Source organism: Stenella coeruleoalba (assembly GCF_951394435.1).
Source record: "Stenella coeruleoalba genome assembly, chromosome: 4".
In the NCBI taxonomy this organism is placed as follows: Eukaryota; Metazoa; Chordata; class Mammalia; order Artiodactyla; family Delphinidae; genus Stenella; species Stenella coeruleoalba.
Window position 1 is genome coordinate 85587588 of NC_137149.1, and position 20582 is coordinate 85608169.

The 20582-nt window shown below is 36.5% G+C and overlaps 1 protein-coding gene across 1 annotated transcript in view; it reads right to left on the bottom strand.

The window, feature by feature from the left end:
* Window positions 1-382: 382 nt before the first annotated feature.
* Window positions 383-20582, bottom strand: part of LOC307185946 (transmembrane protease serine 11E-like) — a gene marked incomplete at both ends in the record, with an annotated part of 33390 nt that continues 13190 nt past the window's right edge. Inside the window, 6 exons of the mRNA XM_079920527.1 lie at window positions 383-544; window positions 6592-6734; window positions 7342-7601; window positions 8455-8632; window positions 10110-10148; window positions 18047-18210. Of these exons, the coding sequence (XP_079776653.1) occupies window positions 383-544; window positions 6592-6734; window positions 7342-7601; window positions 8455-8632; window positions 10110-10148; window positions 18047-18210 (946 nt within the window). The remainder of the gene's footprint in view (window positions 545-6591; window positions 6735-7341; window positions 7602-8454; window positions 8633-10109; window positions 10149-18046; window positions 18211-20582) is intronic.

Consider the following 20582-nt stretch of genomic DNA (forward strand, 5'->3'; position numbering starts at 1 on the left):
CTAATACTTTCCTGTACATAAAAATGTAGCTCTTTCCTTTTCATACTTCCTTTTACTCTTTGTCCTGCACCTTGAAAGTGGAAATTTACCGAGATGAGAGAAACTGGGGAAATGAAGGAGGGGATCGCTTCAGATTGTATGTATGCATGAGAAATTTATGTCAACAAGCCAAAATTTGATGATAGAAAACAAGTGACTGCAAGTTGGGACAGAATCCATCTGGCAGAAGCAGGATGCTAAGTGAAGCAGAGCTAGGAAGGAAATAGCAGATAGTTTAGTTCGATCAGTCACATCCAGGTGATCTGCATGACTTCTGCAATTCTATATCTCTAAGAACGGCCTCTACACAAAAATGTGTTCCATTCTTCTAGGTTGTTCTCTCTCAGACACCAGTTTTGGAAGCGATCCAGTCCCGGAAGGCAGTCACTCTAGCATAAACACCGGGTTTATTGGGATGCCCACAGTCGTCTCCCCAGCTCACTATTCCAGCGAGGTACCAGATATCTCTAGCATCTGGACTAACCAGTGGTCCTCCGGAGTCACCCTAAAGGAGAAGGGAGAGATTGGTAATTAGTATTTCAGTTTTTCACAGAGAAATGTGCTGTTTTTTAACATGAGTTTAATGAAAGGGGCGGTTTTCAAAAATCTTCAGTGTGCTCAAATGAGAAGCAATGCTTTTTATCTATGCCAGTAATTCACATAAAGGAGGCACTCCCCTACCTGGAGAACAGCTTAGACTCAGGGTTCAGTACACAGAGATTAAAGACTCCACCTCTTGGCAGGACAGTACTAGTCTGATACATCTGACAAAATAACTGCCCATACTCTTTATCAGTTTGACACAGCTCCCAAAAGAAGGGTGAAGAATTTATTACTGATAAAGAATACAGACATTAGGGTCAGACACCTGAGTTTAAATCTCAAGTCTGGCCCTTCGAAGCTGGCTAAGACCTTTAATTTGCTTATTTGTAATGCTCCTAATAATACCTACCTTCAATGATAATTTTGAAGATTATGCAAGACAGTGTATGCAATGTGCTCAGCATAGAGCCTGGCACAAAACAGAACTTAGTAAATATTATATATAACCACAAATTCCAATTGTTTGTGCTTTGTGAAAAACAGCCAGTGGGCTGTTTTTTTATACAGGTCATAAAAACAAGGTGCTGACTGATCTTCCCGAAAAATCCTGGGGTCTCTAGTTACTGACCACCAATTAAGTGTTCGGCACTATAGGAAACTATTAATTAATATATTATTTCATTAACCCATGTAATTCTGGCAACAAAACATGGAGTTAGGTTTCATTTTCTCCATTTTAGCAGTGAAGAAACTGAAGCCAACAGAAGTTAAGCAATTTTCCTGATATCACACGCTACTCAATATCCAGAGTGATCTAACTCAGAAGCCTATGCTTTCTTTCCCCTTACATTATACTAACTTCCTTGTGAATTTTCTTTTGTCCACATAAAAATTTTAACTAATAGTAATAATAACTCAATTAGAAATAATGTGTTTGTAATTTTTAAATCAATTAACCAATAAGTATTTACTTATACTCTCATATGTGGTAGGAGATGTAAAAAGAGTATAAACACATGAGCCCTCCTCTCAAGCAGTGTACAATCTGCTTATAGAAATTAAATGTATTATATGAAGCTATTTGATAACAAATCATTTTGATAATTGAAACCCAGGCATATGTGAAGACATAGCAGATTAGGAAAAAGAAATAGAAGATGCCAGAGACAACAAAGCTTAAATTTGTTTAAGAGACAGGAGTGAATGAGTCTGAGAATAAGGTAATTAAGGAAAAAAAGAAAGCAGTGAGTCTAACAGCATTACAAGCTGAAAACTAAGTTAATGCCAGCAAGTATCAAATAGAGAAAGATATAGTGGGTTCTGTTAACATTAGTTAGCTCACATGCGATTGGTGAATAGGGGAGTTATATCAGGATAAGGTGGAAGTTTTCATGGCTTATATGTGTTTTTGTCTTAGGCAGTGGAGCCAGAATAATGGGAGGAGAATTGCAATCTTCAGAAGAAAAGGCCTCAGCTCAGCTATTGCACAGGCGGAAGCCTTTGAGGCTCTATTTTAAGAAAATGTTAAGAGTGTCTGTGCCGAGGAAGCCCTCTCCCTGCCCAGAGTGGCACAGCCCAGGCTTGCTTAATTCTTGGGTCCTGGCAGGTCGGAGTTCCTCCTCTGCCCAGAGCTATACTCCCATGTGCATTGTCTCAGCCTCAGCAAGTCAGTTATTTCTACTCTATTGTTTCTGTGCATTTTTAACTTCCCTTAAGTCAGCCACCAGCCACCCTGGGCATTCTGTCTACCTACATTGTCTAAGTTATTTTTCAAGGTACAATTATTTTTGTTGTTGTTGATGTTAATTATCTGGTTACAAAGTTGCATAGCCTTTGAGGGGTCTGTTGGTCTGTATCTAACCCTATTTTTACCATAAATTCAGTTATTTTTAGTGAGTGGTTTAGTGAGAAACATAACAGGAAGTTTATTCAAGAATATGTGTATGGGACTTCCCTGGTGGCACAGAGGTTAAGAATCTGCCTGGCAATGCAGGGGACACAGGTTCCATCCTTGGCCTGGGAAAGTCCCATACGCGGCGGAGCAACTAAGCCCATGCACCACAACTACTGAGCTCTAGGACCCGCGAGCCACAACTACTGAGCCTGCACGCCTAGAGCCCGAGCTCTGCAACAAGAGAAGCCACCACAATGAGCAGCTCGTGAACCACAACGAAGAGTAGCCCCTGCTCGCTGCAACTAGAGAAAGCCAGCTTGCCACAAGGAAGACCCAACACAGCCAAAGAAAAAATAAAAGAATATGTGTATGTATAACTGACATAACTGATTCACTATGCTGTACAGCAGAAACTAACACAACATTGTAAATCAACTATACTCCAATAAAAAAATTTTTAAAAAAGAATATATATATATATATCACAACAGAAACTTTTAAAACTAGAAGAAGCCAAACTAGAAACCAATGTTAGTGATCAAGATATGAAGTAATGAAGGAATAGAGTAGGGTCTTTAAAGAAAGAATAAAGACAAAGAGATAAATTTGGAAGGAATAGTAAAGAGGAAAAATATTTCATGACTTAATTGATTACATGTGAAGGAGATTTAAGAGTAAAAGAAGATTCCAAGAATAATGAAAGCCAACCACATAAATGAGAAACTTGAAATGAAAAAACAGGTAACATTTCGTGATGCCTGTTGAGTTTAAGATGGCAATTACATAAATTTTAGTCTTATACTAACAACTTAAAACATATAAATGGAAACGGTTTTGGAGTACATGAAAATGTGAGACTGAATTTGGGCAAGAGGTTAATTTTGAAGATGTAGATTTGGAAGTCATTAAAGTGACAGCTGACTTAAAGAAAAGATAATTTCTTTGAGTGAGTATATAGAGAGGAAAAAAAATGAGTGTTGAGGAACAGCCAGGCTTAGAGGGAGGGAGAGAGGAAGAGAAAGAGAAACCAAAATAAGGAACCAGGAATGAGTTGTTAGAGAAGGAGGGAGGGGAAAATCACCATATTTCAGGATCATAGAACCCAAAGAAAGATCATATTTTAAGAGGAGGTAGCCACATGCCACTGAGATGGGAAGGAGTAGGACACCCAAGTAAAGGTTTTTGCATATAAAGTTATTAATGATTTTTGAGATATTAAAATACAAGGAAGGGGCTTCCCTGGTGGCGCAGTGGTTGAGAGTCCGCCTGCCAATGCGGGGGACACAGGTTCGTGCCCCGGTCCGGGAAGATCCCACATGCCACAGAACAGCTAGGCCTGTGAGCCGTGGCCACTGAGCCTGCGCGTCCGGGCCTGTGCTCCGCAATGGGAGAGGCCACAACAGTGAGAGGCCGCGTACCGCAAAAAAAAAAAAAAAAAAAAAATACATGGAGGCAGTAAAGTGGCAAAAATTGTGGAGAGTAGACATAAAAGAGGGGGGAAAATGAGTGCCAGGTCCCCCCTGAAATAGAAAAGCAGGATATTATAATCACAAGGCTAAACTTGGTTTCTCCTCTTTAATTCCCCAAATTTATGAGACATTCACATCTAATACTATTATCAAAATGGCATTGTAGAATAGGTGACATATTTTCAAGTGAAATCATATACATCTGTGATTTACTTCAAAATAGATCTAGAGTTTAGGATGGGGAGAAGAAGGTTGGGGGGTTAAAATATATAGGAATGAACTAAGATCGACCATGAGTTGATAATGTTGAAGCTGGGTGATGAGTACACACTCCAGCCTATAACAGAAAAAACTGTGGCCCCATTCCAACCCCCATAAGGAAAGGCCAATTGGGGAGCCTAGACTTCCAGCCTTACCAGGATCTAATGAGGCCCAATCCCCCATCAGACTTATGTCAGAGAAGTCTGAGTGGGGAGCCACTCTTTCATCCCTGCCAGGTGATGATGAAGCCCTCCTCTACCTCCTCTGTGGTGACCAGCTGGGGAGCATGGACTACTGCCCAATGGTAAGGAGGCATAACTTTCTCTCCCAGTAGGGTGATGTCAGAAGAGGCCTAGTGGAGAGCCAAGCAGTGATGAGGCCACTACCCCATGAGGTCAGTGGAGACCACAAGGGGAGCAGTAACAAGATGCCCCCATCCAGAGTGGTATTTTTGTATTGATACTTCATCCTCACTATCTCAGGCTTTACATGTGGAATCCCCTCAATGGAAGGGGTGGGGGGTTTTCTATTCATCCAACAAGTTGGTGAGGATGGGAAAAAGAAAATATTTAAAGAAAACTATATTTAATAAGTTTCCCTAACCTTTAAAAAAAAACAAAAACAAAAAAACAACAACCAAAAAAACCCACGCCTAGTGAAGAGCCTGAAATTCCACCTCCATCCAGCAGTAACAAAGCATTATTCACCACCCTGGTGTCAGAGGACAATGAGTGGGACTAAGATAGCACTTCCCTACCCCCTTTGGTGTCATGTCAGAGGAACCCTGTTAAAACAGAAGATACAGAGACTCATAACATAATACCCAAAATGTCCAGGATATATCTGAAAATCACTCAATACCAAGAACCAGGAATATTTTGACTTGAGTGAGAAAAGGCAATCAATAGACACTGACACAGAGATGACACAGATGTTGGAGTTATCTGACAAAGATTTTAAAGCAGCCATCACAAAAATATCTTAACGAGCAACTACCACCTGCTTGAAATAAATGAAAAAATTTAGAAGTTTCAGTAAAGAAATAGCATACATAAAGGATCAAATGGAAATCTCAGAACTGAAAAATACTATAATCTACAAAAAAAAAAAAAAAACCTCACTAGAAGTACTTAACAGAAGAATGGGGATGATGGAAGAAAAAAATCAATGAACTTGAAGACAGAATGATAGAAATTACTCAATTTGAACAGAGAGAAAGAGGAGTGGAAAGAAAAAGAACAGAAGCTTAGAGATCTCTGAGACCATAATGGAAGAGCTAACGTACCTGTTACTAGAGTTCCAGAAAGAGACAAAAAAGAAAGTAAGGCTGAAAAAGTTTTCAAATAAATAATGGCTGAAAATTTCCCAAATTTGTCAAAGGACATAAACCTGCAGATTAAAAAGCTGAGCAAGCCCTAAGCAGTATAACCCAGAGAAATCCATGACAAGATACGTAATCAAACTTCTGAAAACTAAAGACAAAGAAAAAACCTTGAACACAGCAAAAGAGAAATGACACCTCTTCTTTTAGGGAAAAACAATTCTAATAACAGCAGATTCCTCATCAGAGATCACAGAGGCCATGATTTACGTGCTGGGGAAAAAAAATTGTCAATCCTAAATTCTATATCTGGCAAAATTATGATTTAGAAATGAATAGGAAATATAGAATTTTGCAAACAAAGAAAATCTAAGGGAATTTGTCACTAGCAGATCTACACTAAAAGAATGGCTAAAGGAAGTTTCTGAAACAGGAAAGAAATGATATAAAAATAATCTTAGAAAACCCGAGGGAAAGAAAGAACAAATTATGAGTAAATAGACTTCCCTTCTCTTGAGTTTTCTAAGTTACATTTGGCACTTGAAGCAGAAACACTGTTTGATGTGGCTCTCAGCATATAGAGAGGAAATATTTAATATTTGTATTTATTAATATTTAATATTATAAATGAGGGAGGGTTAAAGAGACTTAAAGGGACGTACATTTTCTATTCTAAACCCCACTCAAACTAGTAAAATCTCAACGCCAGTAGACTGTGATAAGTTATGTGTGTTTAACTTAGAGGAACCACACAATTTTCTTACAAAGAGAGAGTCTGGTCAAAAACACTAATAAATAAATCAAAGTGGAATTCTAAAAAAAGGTTACTGTATGATGCTACACTCTCAAAATTACAAAATTATAGAGGGCAAACAGATTGGTGATTGCCAGGTGTTAGTGATGATAAAGTGTTGGGGGAGGGAAATAGATGTTATTATAAAGGGAGACAGACCTCTGTGATGATAGAAGATGAGACCCCTCTGTACTATCTTTGCAACTTCCTGTAAAGCTGTAATTATTTAAAAATAAAAGGTGAACAAAAAATTATGTAGCAAACCACTTACCTGGCACGCATCTCTGTTTCCTTTCAAGGATCCAGCACATAACATTCTAGGAGTTATGGCATTATTGTAAGCTTTGTGTTCATTACAGATTTTAGTGTCTATGAGATTCACCTGTACTTGCCGAAGGTGATTTTGACTACTTCCTAAAGGAAAAAAAATAGACTTCATATTTATAAATCTACATATATTCTATAAAACTGAAGAAAGTCTTTTATAATTAATTATTAGATAAGATGGTGGCATAGAACCTTAGGATATATATTTTTTCAGGTACAGTAAAATTTAGGAAATGAATTCTTTTCTAACTATTTTAAATGAAGTTAGGTGCCTAGGAAAGAAGCTCCAGTTGTTTAAGTAATTTCTCTGTCATTGTTAAGCTTAGAAGATAATTTCAGCAGGGGAGAATGGTGGCTTTATGATTCTCTGATCTTCACAACTGGGTGTATGTATTAATGATCCCTAATCTCTTATGTGGTTAATACCCTAGTAAAAATTTCAGATATATTTACTCTTTCAGACACCTTACCAAGCACAATTACTATAGTGGTAGTGATGTATTTGATAGTAACCTAAGGCCTGAAGGAATTTATGTGTCTTCTAAATGACTTAGTTCACAAGTAGGGCCTGACTTGGCCCCGGTCCATATGACCAACCCACAAACATATTTTGGCATAATGGCATTCCATTTTTTAAATGCCTTAGAATACCAAATTAAATTACTATGATTTGACTTTCTCCTCAGATGCGCACCATCATTTTGCAGTGCTCCAAATCCTGTCACAAACATCTCATCACCAGGGTGGAATTCACGGGATGCATCAGGGAGACAAATTCTGTGTACTGCATTTGTGTAGGAAACAGGGCTAGAAAGCTCTGCAACTGAAATATCATAGTCATGTGATGGATATTTGTATTTTTCATGCACAATTATCCTCCGGAGGCCTTGTTTCATTTTTGGAGGCTCTATTTTTACTCCAAAGGAAGCAGTCCATCTGGCTGGGTCCTTATACCTGAGGAGAAAGTATGAGGAACAAATCCTACTTTACCATTTTTACCAATATAACTATTTATATTAAATAATTTAATGTAAAAGTATCAATGTAAGTTTTCTTTTTAAAATGATGGTTTATATGCATAGATACAAACTCTTTCCAATCTAAGGCTCAGGTGTCAGATCAGGTGGAAATTCCACCTTGGCATGTTTCTTAGGATATGCACGCCACTCAGCATGCTGAGTCACCCACTCCAGATCCTAGGACCTTTTGACATTTCTGGGCATCAGTTGACTCCAGGGGACATATGGAAAGCATATCCTGTACAGAATGAGAGAAGTGAATGTATTCTATGTGCACCATGTTGCCTATCCACACATTTCTCTGAAAATCAAAAATGTTATACAATAATTTAACAAAGCATTACTTATCCTGTATACTGTAGGCATTTTGCATTGGGTTGGAAGATTGAATTGAAATTCCTTGAAATATAACTAGTCGACCTATTCAGTTGTATAATTTGTTACTACCAAATTTCTTCATATTTAATTTTTTCGTACAACGTGGAATTTCCCTATCAGGGTCAAACCTACAATCCACCTAGCCTCTATCTCTGATAGATGACTCTCAAATTCCTGCTTCCTTTGATAAATTATTGTGTAGTTGTCAATGGATAATTTATCTACATGTACTTTGGTACCATTTCCATTTCTAAACTATAAAACCTCTTACTAAGGTTTATGAATTTCCCACTCTCATATGTATATGATCTTTAATTTGTATTAAACTCATCTCTCATGAGGTATTTCCTTCCTGCCAAGCCGCAGTACACTTTGCTTGCCCTTAGTCATTCTCAAGGTTCAGGACTTACGTTCTAAAGCAGTGAGCAGCACTCACAAGCCATGTGTCATTAATCAAAGTTGCTCCACAGCGATGGATCCCATCCCATTGCAGACTAGCTTGCCATGGCCATTCACCCTCTTGTACCTCTGTCCCACCAACAATCCTGAGACTCTGTCTTGTAGTTTTGTTCCTTCGTGTCCCGCAGCCTGCAAAAGAGATGATGCGTTAGTTAGCAGTTGTTTTTTAAGTATCAAATTGTGTTACTGTGTCTCAAATTTCTTATACTTTGTGCTCCAACAGTATCAAATATTTTCTCTTGCTCTTACCTTTGCTTAAACTGCAGTGTTCCATTTATTTAACTCCTTTTCATCTTGTAAGATTTAAATCAGTCATGACCTTCTCTAGGATGCCTTCCCTAATAATTCCCTTGCCTCCAGACTGGATTACTTATGACTTTCTTGATGCTTACATCAAAATAATAATAACAATAATAATACTCTGTGTATATATATCTCTCTATATAATAGATTAATATATATTAGTTTATATTATTGTATGTATATATGTCTAATATTAGTATGAGGGATATTGTTTATAACAGGATGTCTCAATCTTGGCACTATTGACACTGTTAGATGGAGAATTCCTTGTGTGGGCAGCCGTCTCATGCATAATAGGATGTTTAAAGGATCCCTGGCCTATATACACTAGTACCAGTAGCATCCCCCCACTACAATCATGATAACCAAAATGCCACAATAGGACAGAGTCACTTGGGGGCCAAATTGCTCCTGTTTGAGAACTATTATTTTAGAACTCTGTTTATGCATTAGTCTCATATATCTAGTCTCATTTGAGTATGAGCTGCCTTAAGCAAGGAGTAAATCTTATCCATTTTATATCCCTGTTGACTAGCACAGCACTAGCACATAGCAAGTTCCCACTAAATATTGGTGACAAAAATATATGCCATTTAGGTAATGGGATTATCCTTTGGTTTTTATGTTTAGTTAAGTTTGTGAATTAACCAACATTCTGAGCTGGTGAATAACACACTTCCTTTCATCTTTTAACATAAATGTATTGTGTACTAATTCTGTTAAATATCAAATGTATTCTCTAAATCATGGCAGGGTACTCTGCTATAGGGGAAAGGAAATACTAAGCCTTGAGTCAGTATTTTTTTAAAATATGGGTGAAGATATTATCTGAGCCTTCAATAATTTCATCAGTCTATACTCCAACCCCGTAATTGTCTGTAATTTTTACAATAGGGATTAATAACATCAAGATTTTATTTAGTGTAGAGTAACACTAAATTTCTGCCTCTAGCTGACAAATAGCAACATACAGATTACTTTTGTATAATCTTTAGAAAATGTTCATGAGAGTATATTGTAGATATCTGCAATCAGAACATTGAGAAGTATTTTTGCCTTTTCTTTAACAACTGTACTATCTTCCACTACACATCTGCCACAAGCCCCATACACCCATTCCAAAGTCCTCCCAGTTTTTATCCTTTTGCAATAAAATGTGCCTCAGAAATAAGATAAAATACCATGAGCTGTGCACAGATCAAACTTTGTTCTGACCCTATAATACCAACAAAGTAAGCCTAAATAATCCAGAGTTAAATTTTTCATTCAGGTAATGCAATTTTAATAAATATATTAAACTTACAATTGTTTAGAAAGTTGTCTGTTTCTGTCTCGTTGATTTCTGAAACACACAGAAATGGTGAATAGAACAGGGTCTGCACATCAGAATTTCATAATGCCTCTGAGTACTTCAAATACTAAAGGTTGCTCAATTCCATTATCGGATAGTATCTCTATGTTGTTAAAAAAAAGCAACACAGGGCTTCCCTGGTGGCGCAGTGGTTGAGAGTCCGCCTGCCGATGCAGGGGACACGGGTTCGTGCCCTGGTCTGGGAGGATCCCACATGCTGTGGCCTGCGCGTCTGGAGCCTGTGCTCCGCAACGGGAGAGGCCACAGCGGTGAGAGGCCCGCGTAGAGCAAAAAAAAAAAAAAAAAAAAAAAGCAACACAGTTAGTTTATCATAGATAGAATACGTTCATTGTCTTGGGGAGAAGGGAGATTTGAACAGTGTTTCTTAAACTTTAGTGTGGCTAAAAGTCACCTAGAGAGCATCTTTATACTGTAAATTCCTGTTCCTCTTCCCAGTGATTCTGACTCAGTAGCTTTGTGCTGAAACCCAGGAATCTGAATTTTATAGCCGGAAATAAGATGCAGGTAGTTCAGCCTTTTGCGTGGGACATACTATTCTAAACCAGAGTATTGATTCCCCAGATGCGATAGTATTTTTATTGACCATTATTTCAGATTTTTTTTTTTTTTTACCAAACTCATAGGCATAGTTCCATCTGTATAACATATTCCAGTGGCCATAAATTTGTCCTTATTCCCATTTAAAAGCAAATGTTATCCTTTTCCAGGTCTTCTTTCTGCTGAAGTTTTAGCAAGACAGTTTGCCCTCAAATTGTCATTCAACTCTAGCCAGTGGCTCCTTAGTTTGTTGACTTGTCAACAATCAGGCCCTAATCCTATCCAAACACTAAACCAACCGACAGATACATAAAACTTTAAGAACTCAAATTTCCTGACTCAGTAGATTTCCAATGGCCCAACCTATTTTCTTAGAACCTGGTAAGATGGGAGTTCTAAATGCAAAAAATTTTAAAGTTAATTTTTCTTTTAGTATTTAATAATATTGATTTACCAAAAAAAAAAATCTGTATTCTTGAGAGGCTTCTTTCTGACTTTCTCTGTTCTGGCTATATTTGGGGAAAATGACAAAAATGAGGAAGAAGTGACCATTTATTCTCAGTAAATAAAACACCACCACTAGTCTCCCTATTTCAATAACCTGTTCTCTATTTCAAGCTTTTCCTAGAGAAAATTCTGGCTTTGCATTTTTTTTAATTGGAGTATATTTTCTTTACAATGTTGTATTAGTTTCTGCTGTACAGTGACGTGAATCAGCTATATGTATACATATATCCCCTCCCTCTTAGACCTCCCTCACACCCCACTCACCCCACATCCCACCCATCTAGGTCATCACAGAGCACTGAGCCTTCTGTGCTTTATAGCATGTTTCTACTAGCTATTTTACACATGGTAGTGTACATATGTCAATCCTAATCTCTCAGTTCGTCCCACCCTCCCCTTCCCTACCTGTGTCTACATATCTGTTCTGTACATCTATGTTTCTATTCCTGCCCTGCATATAGGTTCATCTGTACCATTTTTCTAGATTCCACATATATACGTTAATATACAATACTTGTTTTTATCTTTCTAGCTTACTTCACTCTGTATGAAAGACTCTAGGTCATCCACATCTCTACAAATGACCCAATTTCATTCATTTTTATGGCTGAGAAATATTCCATTGTACATATGTACAACACCTTCTTTACCCATTCATCTGTCATTGGACATTTAAGTTGTTTCCATGTCCTGCCTATTGTAAATAGTGCTGCAGTGAACATTGGGGTACATGTGTCTTTTTGCATTATGGTTTTCTCAGGGTATATGCCCAGTACTAGAACTGCTGGGTCATATGGTAGCTCTATTTTTAGTTTTTAAAGGAACCTCCATACTGTTCTCCATAGTGGCTGTATCAATTTACATTCCCATCAACAGTGCAAGAGGGCTCCCTTTTCTCCACACCCTCTCCAGCATTTATTGTTTGTATATTTTTTGATGATGGCCATTGTGACTAGTGTGAGGTGATACCTCATTGTAGTTTTGATTTGCATTTCTCTAATAATTAGTGATGTTGAGCATCTTTTCATGTGCCTCACTGCTATCTGTATGTCTTCTTTGGTGAAATGTCTATTTAGGTCTTCTGCCCATTTTTAGATTGGGTTGTTTGTTTTTTTTGATTTGAGCTCCATGAGCTGTTTGTATATTTGGGAGATTAATCCTTTGTCTGTTGTTTCATTTGCAAATATTTTCTCCCATTCTGAGGGTTGTCTTTTTGTCTTGTTTATGGTTTCCTTTGCTGTGCAAAAGCTTTGAAGTTTCATTAGGTCCCATTTGTTTATTTTTGTTTTTATTTCCATTACTCAAGGAGGTGGTTCAAAAAAGGTCTTGCTGTGGTTTATGTCAAAGAGTGTTTTTCCTATGTTTTCCTCCAAGAGTTTTAGAGTCTCCAGTCTTATATTTAGGTCTTTAATCCATTTTGGGTTTATTTTTGTGTATGGTGTTAAGGAGTGTTCTAATTTCATTCTTTTACATGTAGCTGTCCAGTTTTCCCAACACCACTTATTGAAGAGGCTGTCTTTTCTCCATTGTATGTTCTTGCTTCCTTCATCATAAATTAGATAACTATATGTGCATGGGTCTATCTCTGGGCTTTCTATCCTGTACCATTGATCTATATTTCTGTTTTTGTGCCAGTACCATCCTGTCTTGATTACTATAGCTTTGTAGTATAGTTTGAAGTCAGGGAGCCTGATACCTCCAGCTCAGTTTTTCTTTCTCAAGATTGCTTTGGGGTCTTTTGTGCTTCCATACAAATTGTAAAACTTTTTCTTCTAATTCTGTGAAGAATGCCATTGGTAATTTGATATGGATTGCACTGAATCTGTAGATTGCTTTGGGTAGTATAGGTATTTTCACAATATTGATTCTTCCAATCCAAGAACATGGTATATTTCTCCATCTGTTTATGTTATCTTTGATTTCTTTCATCATTGTTTTATAGTTTTCTGAGTACAGACAGGTCTTTTGCCTCCTTAGGTAGGTTTATTTCTAGGTATTTTATTCTTTTTGTTGCAATGGTAAATGAGATTGTTTCTTTAATTTTTCTTTATTATCTTTTGTGGTTCGTGTATAGGAATGCAAGAGATTTCTGTGCATTAATTTTGTGTCCTGTAGCCTTACCAAATTCATCAATTAGTTCTAGTAGTTTTCTGGTGGCATCTTTAGGATTTTCTATGTATAGTATCATGACGTGCAAACAGTGACAGTTTTACTTCTTCTTTTCTGATTTGGATTCCTTTTATTTCTTTTTCTTCTCTGATTGCCATGGCTAGGACTTCCAAGACTATGTTGAATAATAATGGCAAGAACGGACACCCTGGTCTTCTTCCTGATCTTAGAGGAAATGCTTTCAGTTTTTCACCATTGAGAATATTTGCTGTGGCTTTGTCATATATGGCCTTTATTATGTTGAGGTAGGTTTCTTCTTTGCCCATTCTGGAGAGTTTTTATCATAAATGTGCATTGAATTTTGTCAAAAGCTTTTTCTGCATCTATTGAGATGATTATATGGTTTTTATTCTTCAATTTGTTAATATGGTGTATCACATTGATTGATTTGTGTATCATGAAGAATCCTTGCATCCCTGGGCTAAATCCCACTTGATCATGGTGTATGATCCTTTTAATGTGTTGTTGGATTCTGTTTGCTAGTATTTTGTTGAGGATTTTTACATCTATATTCATCAGTGATATTGGTCTGTAATTTTCTTTTTTTGTAGTATCTTTGTCTGGTTTTGGTATCAGGGTGATGGTGGCCTCATAGAATGAATTTGAGGCTGTTCCTCCCTCTACAACTTTTTGGAAGAGTTTGAGAAGGATGGTGTTATCTCTTCTCTAAATGTTTGATAGAATTCGACTGTAAAGACATCTGGTCCTGGACTTTTGTTTGTTGGAAGATTTTTAATCACAGTTTCAATTTCATTACTTGTGATAGGTCGTTTATATTTTCTAATTCTTCCTGGTTCAGTCTTGGAAAATTGTACCTTTCTAAGAATTTGTCCACCTCTTTGAGGTTGTCCATTTTATTGGCATATAGTTGTTTGTAGTGTTCTCTTATAATCCTTTGTATTTCTGTGGTGTCAGTTGTAATTTCTCCTTTTTCATTTCTAATTTTATTGATTTGAGTCCTCTCCTTTTTTTTCTTGATGAGTCTGGCTAAAGGTTTATCAATTTTGTTTATCTTCTCAAAGAACCAACTTTTAATTTTATTGATCTTTGCTATTGTTTTATTCATTTCTATTTCATTTATTTCTGCTCTGATCTTTATGATTACTTTCCTTCTACTGTTTGGGTTTTCTTTGTTCTTCTTTCTCTAGTTGCTTTAGGTGTAAGATTAGATTGTTTGTTTGAGATTTTTCTTGTTTCTTGACGTAACACTGTATAGCTATAAACTTTCCTCTTGCTACATCCCACAGGTTTGGGTCATTGTGTTTTCATTGTCATTTGTTTGTAGGTATTTTTTTATTTCCTCTTTGATTTCTTCAGTGATCTCTTGATTATTTAGTGACATATTTTTTAGCCTCTATGTGTTTGTTTTTTTACAGTTTCTTTTCCAGTAATTGATTTCTAATCTCATAGCATTTTGGTTGGAAAAGGTGCTTGATACAATTTCAATTTTCTTAAATTTTCCACTGCTTGTTTTGTGACCCAAGATGTGATCTATCCTGGAGAATGTTCCATGTGCACTTCAGAAGAAAGAGTATTCTGCCACTTTCGGGTGGAATGTCCTATAAATATCAATTAAATCTATCTGGTCTATTGTATTATTTAACAAGACTCATATATATTCTGTCTACAAGAGACCCATTTCAGACCTAGGGACACATACAGACTGAAAGTGAGGGGATGAAAAAAGATATTCCATGCAAATGGAAATCAAAAGAAAGCTGGAGTAACAATACTCACATCAGATAAAATAGACTTTAAAATAAAGACTGTTACAAGAGATAAGGAAGGACACTACATAATTATCAAGAGATCAATCCAAGAAGAAGATATAACAGTTATAAATATTTATGCATCCAACATAGGGGCACCTCAATACATAAGGCAAATGCTAACAACAACAATAAAAGGGGAAATTGACAGTAACACAATAATAGTAGGGGACTTTAACACCCCACTTACACTATGGACAGATCATCCAAACAGAAAATAAATATGGAAACACAAGCTTTAAATGGCTTTGCATGTTGATACTGTTAAAAAAAGAAGTAAGGAGACTCAAAATGGAGTGACTTGTTGTAAGTCCTATATCAGCAAACTACCTAATACCTAGCCTAATTGCAGTTTCAGCATGTCTCAGGAATGTGACCTTTAATCAGTCAATCTGGAATTACCTGGTTGGCACCAGTGAAGTAATCTGTCTGATAGACCCCACCTACTCCCAAATGAAATTGCCATTTCATGACACAGTCCACTCTGTTAGAAAGCTTCCTTGTCTCACCTCCTTCTGGCTATAAAAATCTTCCGTTTTGTACAGCTCCTCAGAGCTCCTATCTATCTGCTAAGGCGGAATGCTGCACAATTTGTGAATCATTAGATAAAGACAATTAGATCTTTAAATTTATTTAGTTGAATTTCTTTTTTTTTTTTATACAATACTACTAACAGGGCTGACTTCATGGGTGTGTGACTTGTGTATCTGCACTGAGTCCTGCTCTCAGCATGACATCTCACTTGGTTTAATGTTCACTGTCTTGAAATTCATAATAATTTTATCTCATAACATGTTTGGAAGTGAATTTTGACAGGATAATAGAGATGGCATGGGCAGAGGAGATATACACAATAGGTGTGCCCGTGGATTCTTGCTACCCCATTTGTATATATCATGCACAATATCCTAAGAACTAAGAATTCCAGTGGACCCACAATGTTTAGCATACTCAAAGTGAGTATAAGTGTGTGATGTCTACCACTGTGTAAGCAGAGGGCAGTGACAGTCTCAGGAGGCTGTTTTCTGTTTGAACCAGAACTTGCTTAGAACATAAAAGAAGGCAATAGCATTCTACTAAACATGAATGACTAAGGGACCCTCTCATATCCTTTCTTGCTCCTGTTGTTTCTCCTGTTGTATTAGCCAACAGCTTCAGCTGAAAATAATGACATATAAGGATATTTTGGTTCTTCCTCACATAAGCTGAAGGTAGAGAGCATTGGTAAAATGTGCCTGTATCAAGAAGGGAAATAAAAAATGTTGAGCTAGACTTCTGTAGTGTTTCCATTGCATGGAACCAAAATACATGCATGGATGAGCTATGAAATACAGTTGTATAATTTTCATGATTCCAAATAAAAGTTAAATGCTTTTATATTTACATTTGAAATTGACATTTCACAATATAAAGGTGAACAGCAAAACTCATGCTAGTAATTTAAAGTTTGGATTTTTTTCACTTAGAAATCATTAATTAACAAGTAAAAATGCCATGATAAGTCGAGAAAGACCATGAAAGAAAGCAAAGTCTTATATCTTAGTACCTTTAACAGCATTGTTTAATTGCTTTTCAAAGAGTCCTACACTTTCACTCTGCACTGGGCCCGACAAATTACATAGCTGGCCCTGACAAGTGAGCCTCCTTTTCTAAGCAAGTAGAGGGGCTGACCACCAGGTTAGGCCTCTAGTTACATCTGTCAGCTTTTATATCAGCACTTGTATTCATTCTTTCTACTTGTCCCCTATTCTGTAGTTTCTAGTGCTGCCATATCCAATATTCTATTCACTAGCCACATGCGCCTAGTGAGCTCTTGAGATGTGACTGAAATGCGCTGTAAATATAAAATATACAATAGATTTCAAAGACTTATTACAAAAAAAAATCTCACGAGTAATATTTACATGAGCTATTTGTCAATATAAATTACATTGTGAATACAATGTAAATTACATTAGCATTTCAACCAGTAGTCAGTTATTGGACTACTTGTTGAAATAGTACTACTTTGGATATATTGGGTTAAATATATAAATTATTTAAATACATTTCACATGTTTACTCTTACTTTTTTAATGTGCCTACTAGAAAGTTTAAGATCCTACATGTGGCTGGCACACTATTTCCACAGACTAGCATTGTTCTATAGCACATGACTTAGCTTTAACCAGTCTTTTATTTTCCCTAAGGATCTCCTATTTTTGTACTTTCTAGTAATGAGGACCTATCACTGTCTATCTTGTCCCCCTGCCCTGACAAAAACAAAAACCTCAGATTTTTCAAATTAGTTGTAAAATATACCAAAAATAATTTATACCAGAAACTAAATTATAAACTTTTCATCAGTAAAGGGCCTAAGTAAAAAAGCTACAACAAAAACCTCAGATATTTCAAATTAGTTGTAAAAGGTACCAAAAATAATTTATACCAGAAACTAAATTATAAACTTTTCATCAGTAAAGGGCCTAAGTAAAGAAGCTAATGACATTTGAAAGCAAATATGTGGATGGCATGAACCTTTCCATCCATCATACTCAGAACATAAAAAGTAAGCAACAAGAAAAAGAAGAGGAATAAATGCACAAAGCCACTTTCTCCATTTATCATTGGATTCTATAGCTAAAGTGTAAGCCCCAACATAGAAAAAGAACACAGGCTCAGGGGTTAATGACAGACTTGCATGGGTGGTGTAAGTTTAAGGTAGTATTAAAAAATTTTAAACTTCATTAGAACCAATTTAGTCCAAAAGAAATATTCTGTTGGTGGCAAGATCCCTACAATGAAAGACATCCAAAAACGTTTTAAAAAATCAGTGCCCAAGACCAAACTTAACATGGAGCTATTCTATGTAAGAGAATTGAACTACATAATAGGAAATAAACTTACTTTTAATTCCAACAAGTTCAGGATGGAATTTAGGGTGTCCTACAGCATCTTGCAGCTTTTTATGTAGAACATGTTGAATAATTTTATTTATGGTTTCAGGATCCTCAGAAGAGGGAAATCTAAAAATCAGCAGCATATGAGCCAATACTCCATGTTCCTCTTGACTATGGACCAAAAAGGAAAAAAAAAAAAAAAAAGAGAAAGATGGTTTTTAAAGATAAAGTTCCAAATAAGATTTATGGTAATATCAAACTATTTTTTTCTTTATCATTCATTTGAAGCACAAACACAAACACAAAACAAATCCATAAATGCAGTTTTAAAAGTTTTAATTTGTTTTCTTCTGTACTCCTATTGCTTGTCATATATAGAACTCCCATCTCAGCCTCTCTGATAAGCAACTAGTATGCTCATGATCTCCCTTACCACCATAGGATCTAGTTAAATACTTGGGTTATTAATATAAAAAATAATTCTCTTGTCAACAATTCAAAATTATCAAATAAAATGTATGGTAAATATGAAATCAACTCTGGCTTTGGCTTTCAGGCTTAATTTCCAGTGGCTTAAGTAAATCCAGTGATTTCTCCTAAGCAGCCTTCAGGCTATCCTAAACAACTCCCAATCCTAAGGACATTAGAAAGCTTGAGCAAGTTGTTTTGACTTCACGTGATTATATTTCCAAGATAGAGTGTTCACTAGCTTTAACATTATTTGAATGAATTACTACTTTGGAATCATCCTTTATTTATTTTTTTGGAATCATCCTTGACTACACTTTCATTCTCTGTCAGTTACTCTACCCCTTCTTTTCAAATGCAAGCAGTTCCCTTTTAGTCTGGGTGCAATAAGCTGCCTCAATGCTGGGCCCTGGGATGGGTGAGCCTAAGTGCATGGGCCCTTTAAGAGCCATCTCCCAGATGGCTACAGTTTTGTGGTTCTCAGAACTCAAGCACTGTTTATTTTCAAAGTTAGATGTTTTGGAGGCTCATCTCTCAGGTGCACATCCTAAAAGTTGAGGTGCCTGATATGGGGTTCGAACCCTTCAGTCACCAGGGAGAATCTCTGGGTTTTGAGTTTTCTTCTGGTGTGGATTGCTCTGCGGGGGTGGAGTTTATGACAAAATTGTGTCCCATTGTCTCCAGCCTGCTTCAATGTGGTTTTCTTCTCATTTGCCCAATGTGTAGTATTTACTCAGCCAACTTTTTTTTTTTAAGGGAAAATTGTTTCTTATGTAGCTGCAGACTCAGTGTGTCCATGGGAGAAGGTGAGTTTAGTTCTTCCTACTTCACCATCTTGAACCAGAACCCCAAACAATTTTACTCCTCACTGTATACTGCATCAACTCCTATGCTCCCAAACTGTAAGTGTGAATATAAATTAGAATCTCATTTTTGGAAGGCAGTTTATCTGTTATAAATTTGACTATCCATCTTCTTTGATGCAGCATTTCTGCTTTTAGAAGTTTAATTTTCAAATACACTCTTTTGTGTGCAAGGAGATACGTACACATATGTTGTCATAACCTTATTTTTAAATCAGAAAAATATGTAACAACGCAAGTGTTCATCAAAAGGGCATTGGCTAAATCAATCTTGACATATACTTGTAGTGAAATACTATACAGCCAGCTAAAGAATGAAATAGATCTATATGCAGTCATTGGGAAAATGTTAAATATAAGTTGTTAACAAAATGTATCATTTCTGGGTGTGAAATTATTGGAGAGGGGGCTTTCGCTTTCTATTTTTTGTAATACTGTGTTATTTGAATTTTATAAAATTTTCTATTGTTTTTGTAATCTGAAAAAAACAAATAGGACTTTAAAGAGATTATTGTTATATATCTTATCCCATTTCACTGCCTCAGCAACCCTATCATCTATTACTTACTCTTTCTTATTTATCTTAAACTATTCCTATACTGGCTGGCTAATAGAGACAAAAACAAACAAAACTCTCCCTCTACCCCAGCTATACAATTTATCTCACACCTTCATATCACAGAAAACCTTCTTAAATGGGTAAATTACATTCTGCCTCATATTTACTTCATTGCAGTCTGCATCCTCCCCTTCTGTTCCACTGAGTTGTTTCTCTGCTTGAACACTAATGACTTCCTCATTGACATTTCCAATGGATTCTTTCTAGTCACATTACTTGGCGTCTCAGGAGTCTTGTTGATGCTGACCACTCACTCCCTGAAACGTTCTGTTGTTAGCTTCAGTGGTGCCTCTCTTGTTTCTTCATTTTTCCTGCTCCTTCCCTATTTCCTAGGTTCCTATTTTTCTTCTATTTCCTTAAATACTGTCATTCTTCAAGCTTTCTTCATCATCCTTTTTTTTCTTGCATTACTCCTTTTCTGAGAAATTCTGTTGACACCCACACTTTCTAATACTTTGAGTTGATGTTGAGCAAATTTATGTCTTCAGCTCAGTTTCCATTTCCTCCCTTATGTCAGACGCATATTTCAGGCTCGTAAGTTCCCTTAGTACCTCAAATCAACATCTCTAAGACTGACTTTATCTTTCCAACAA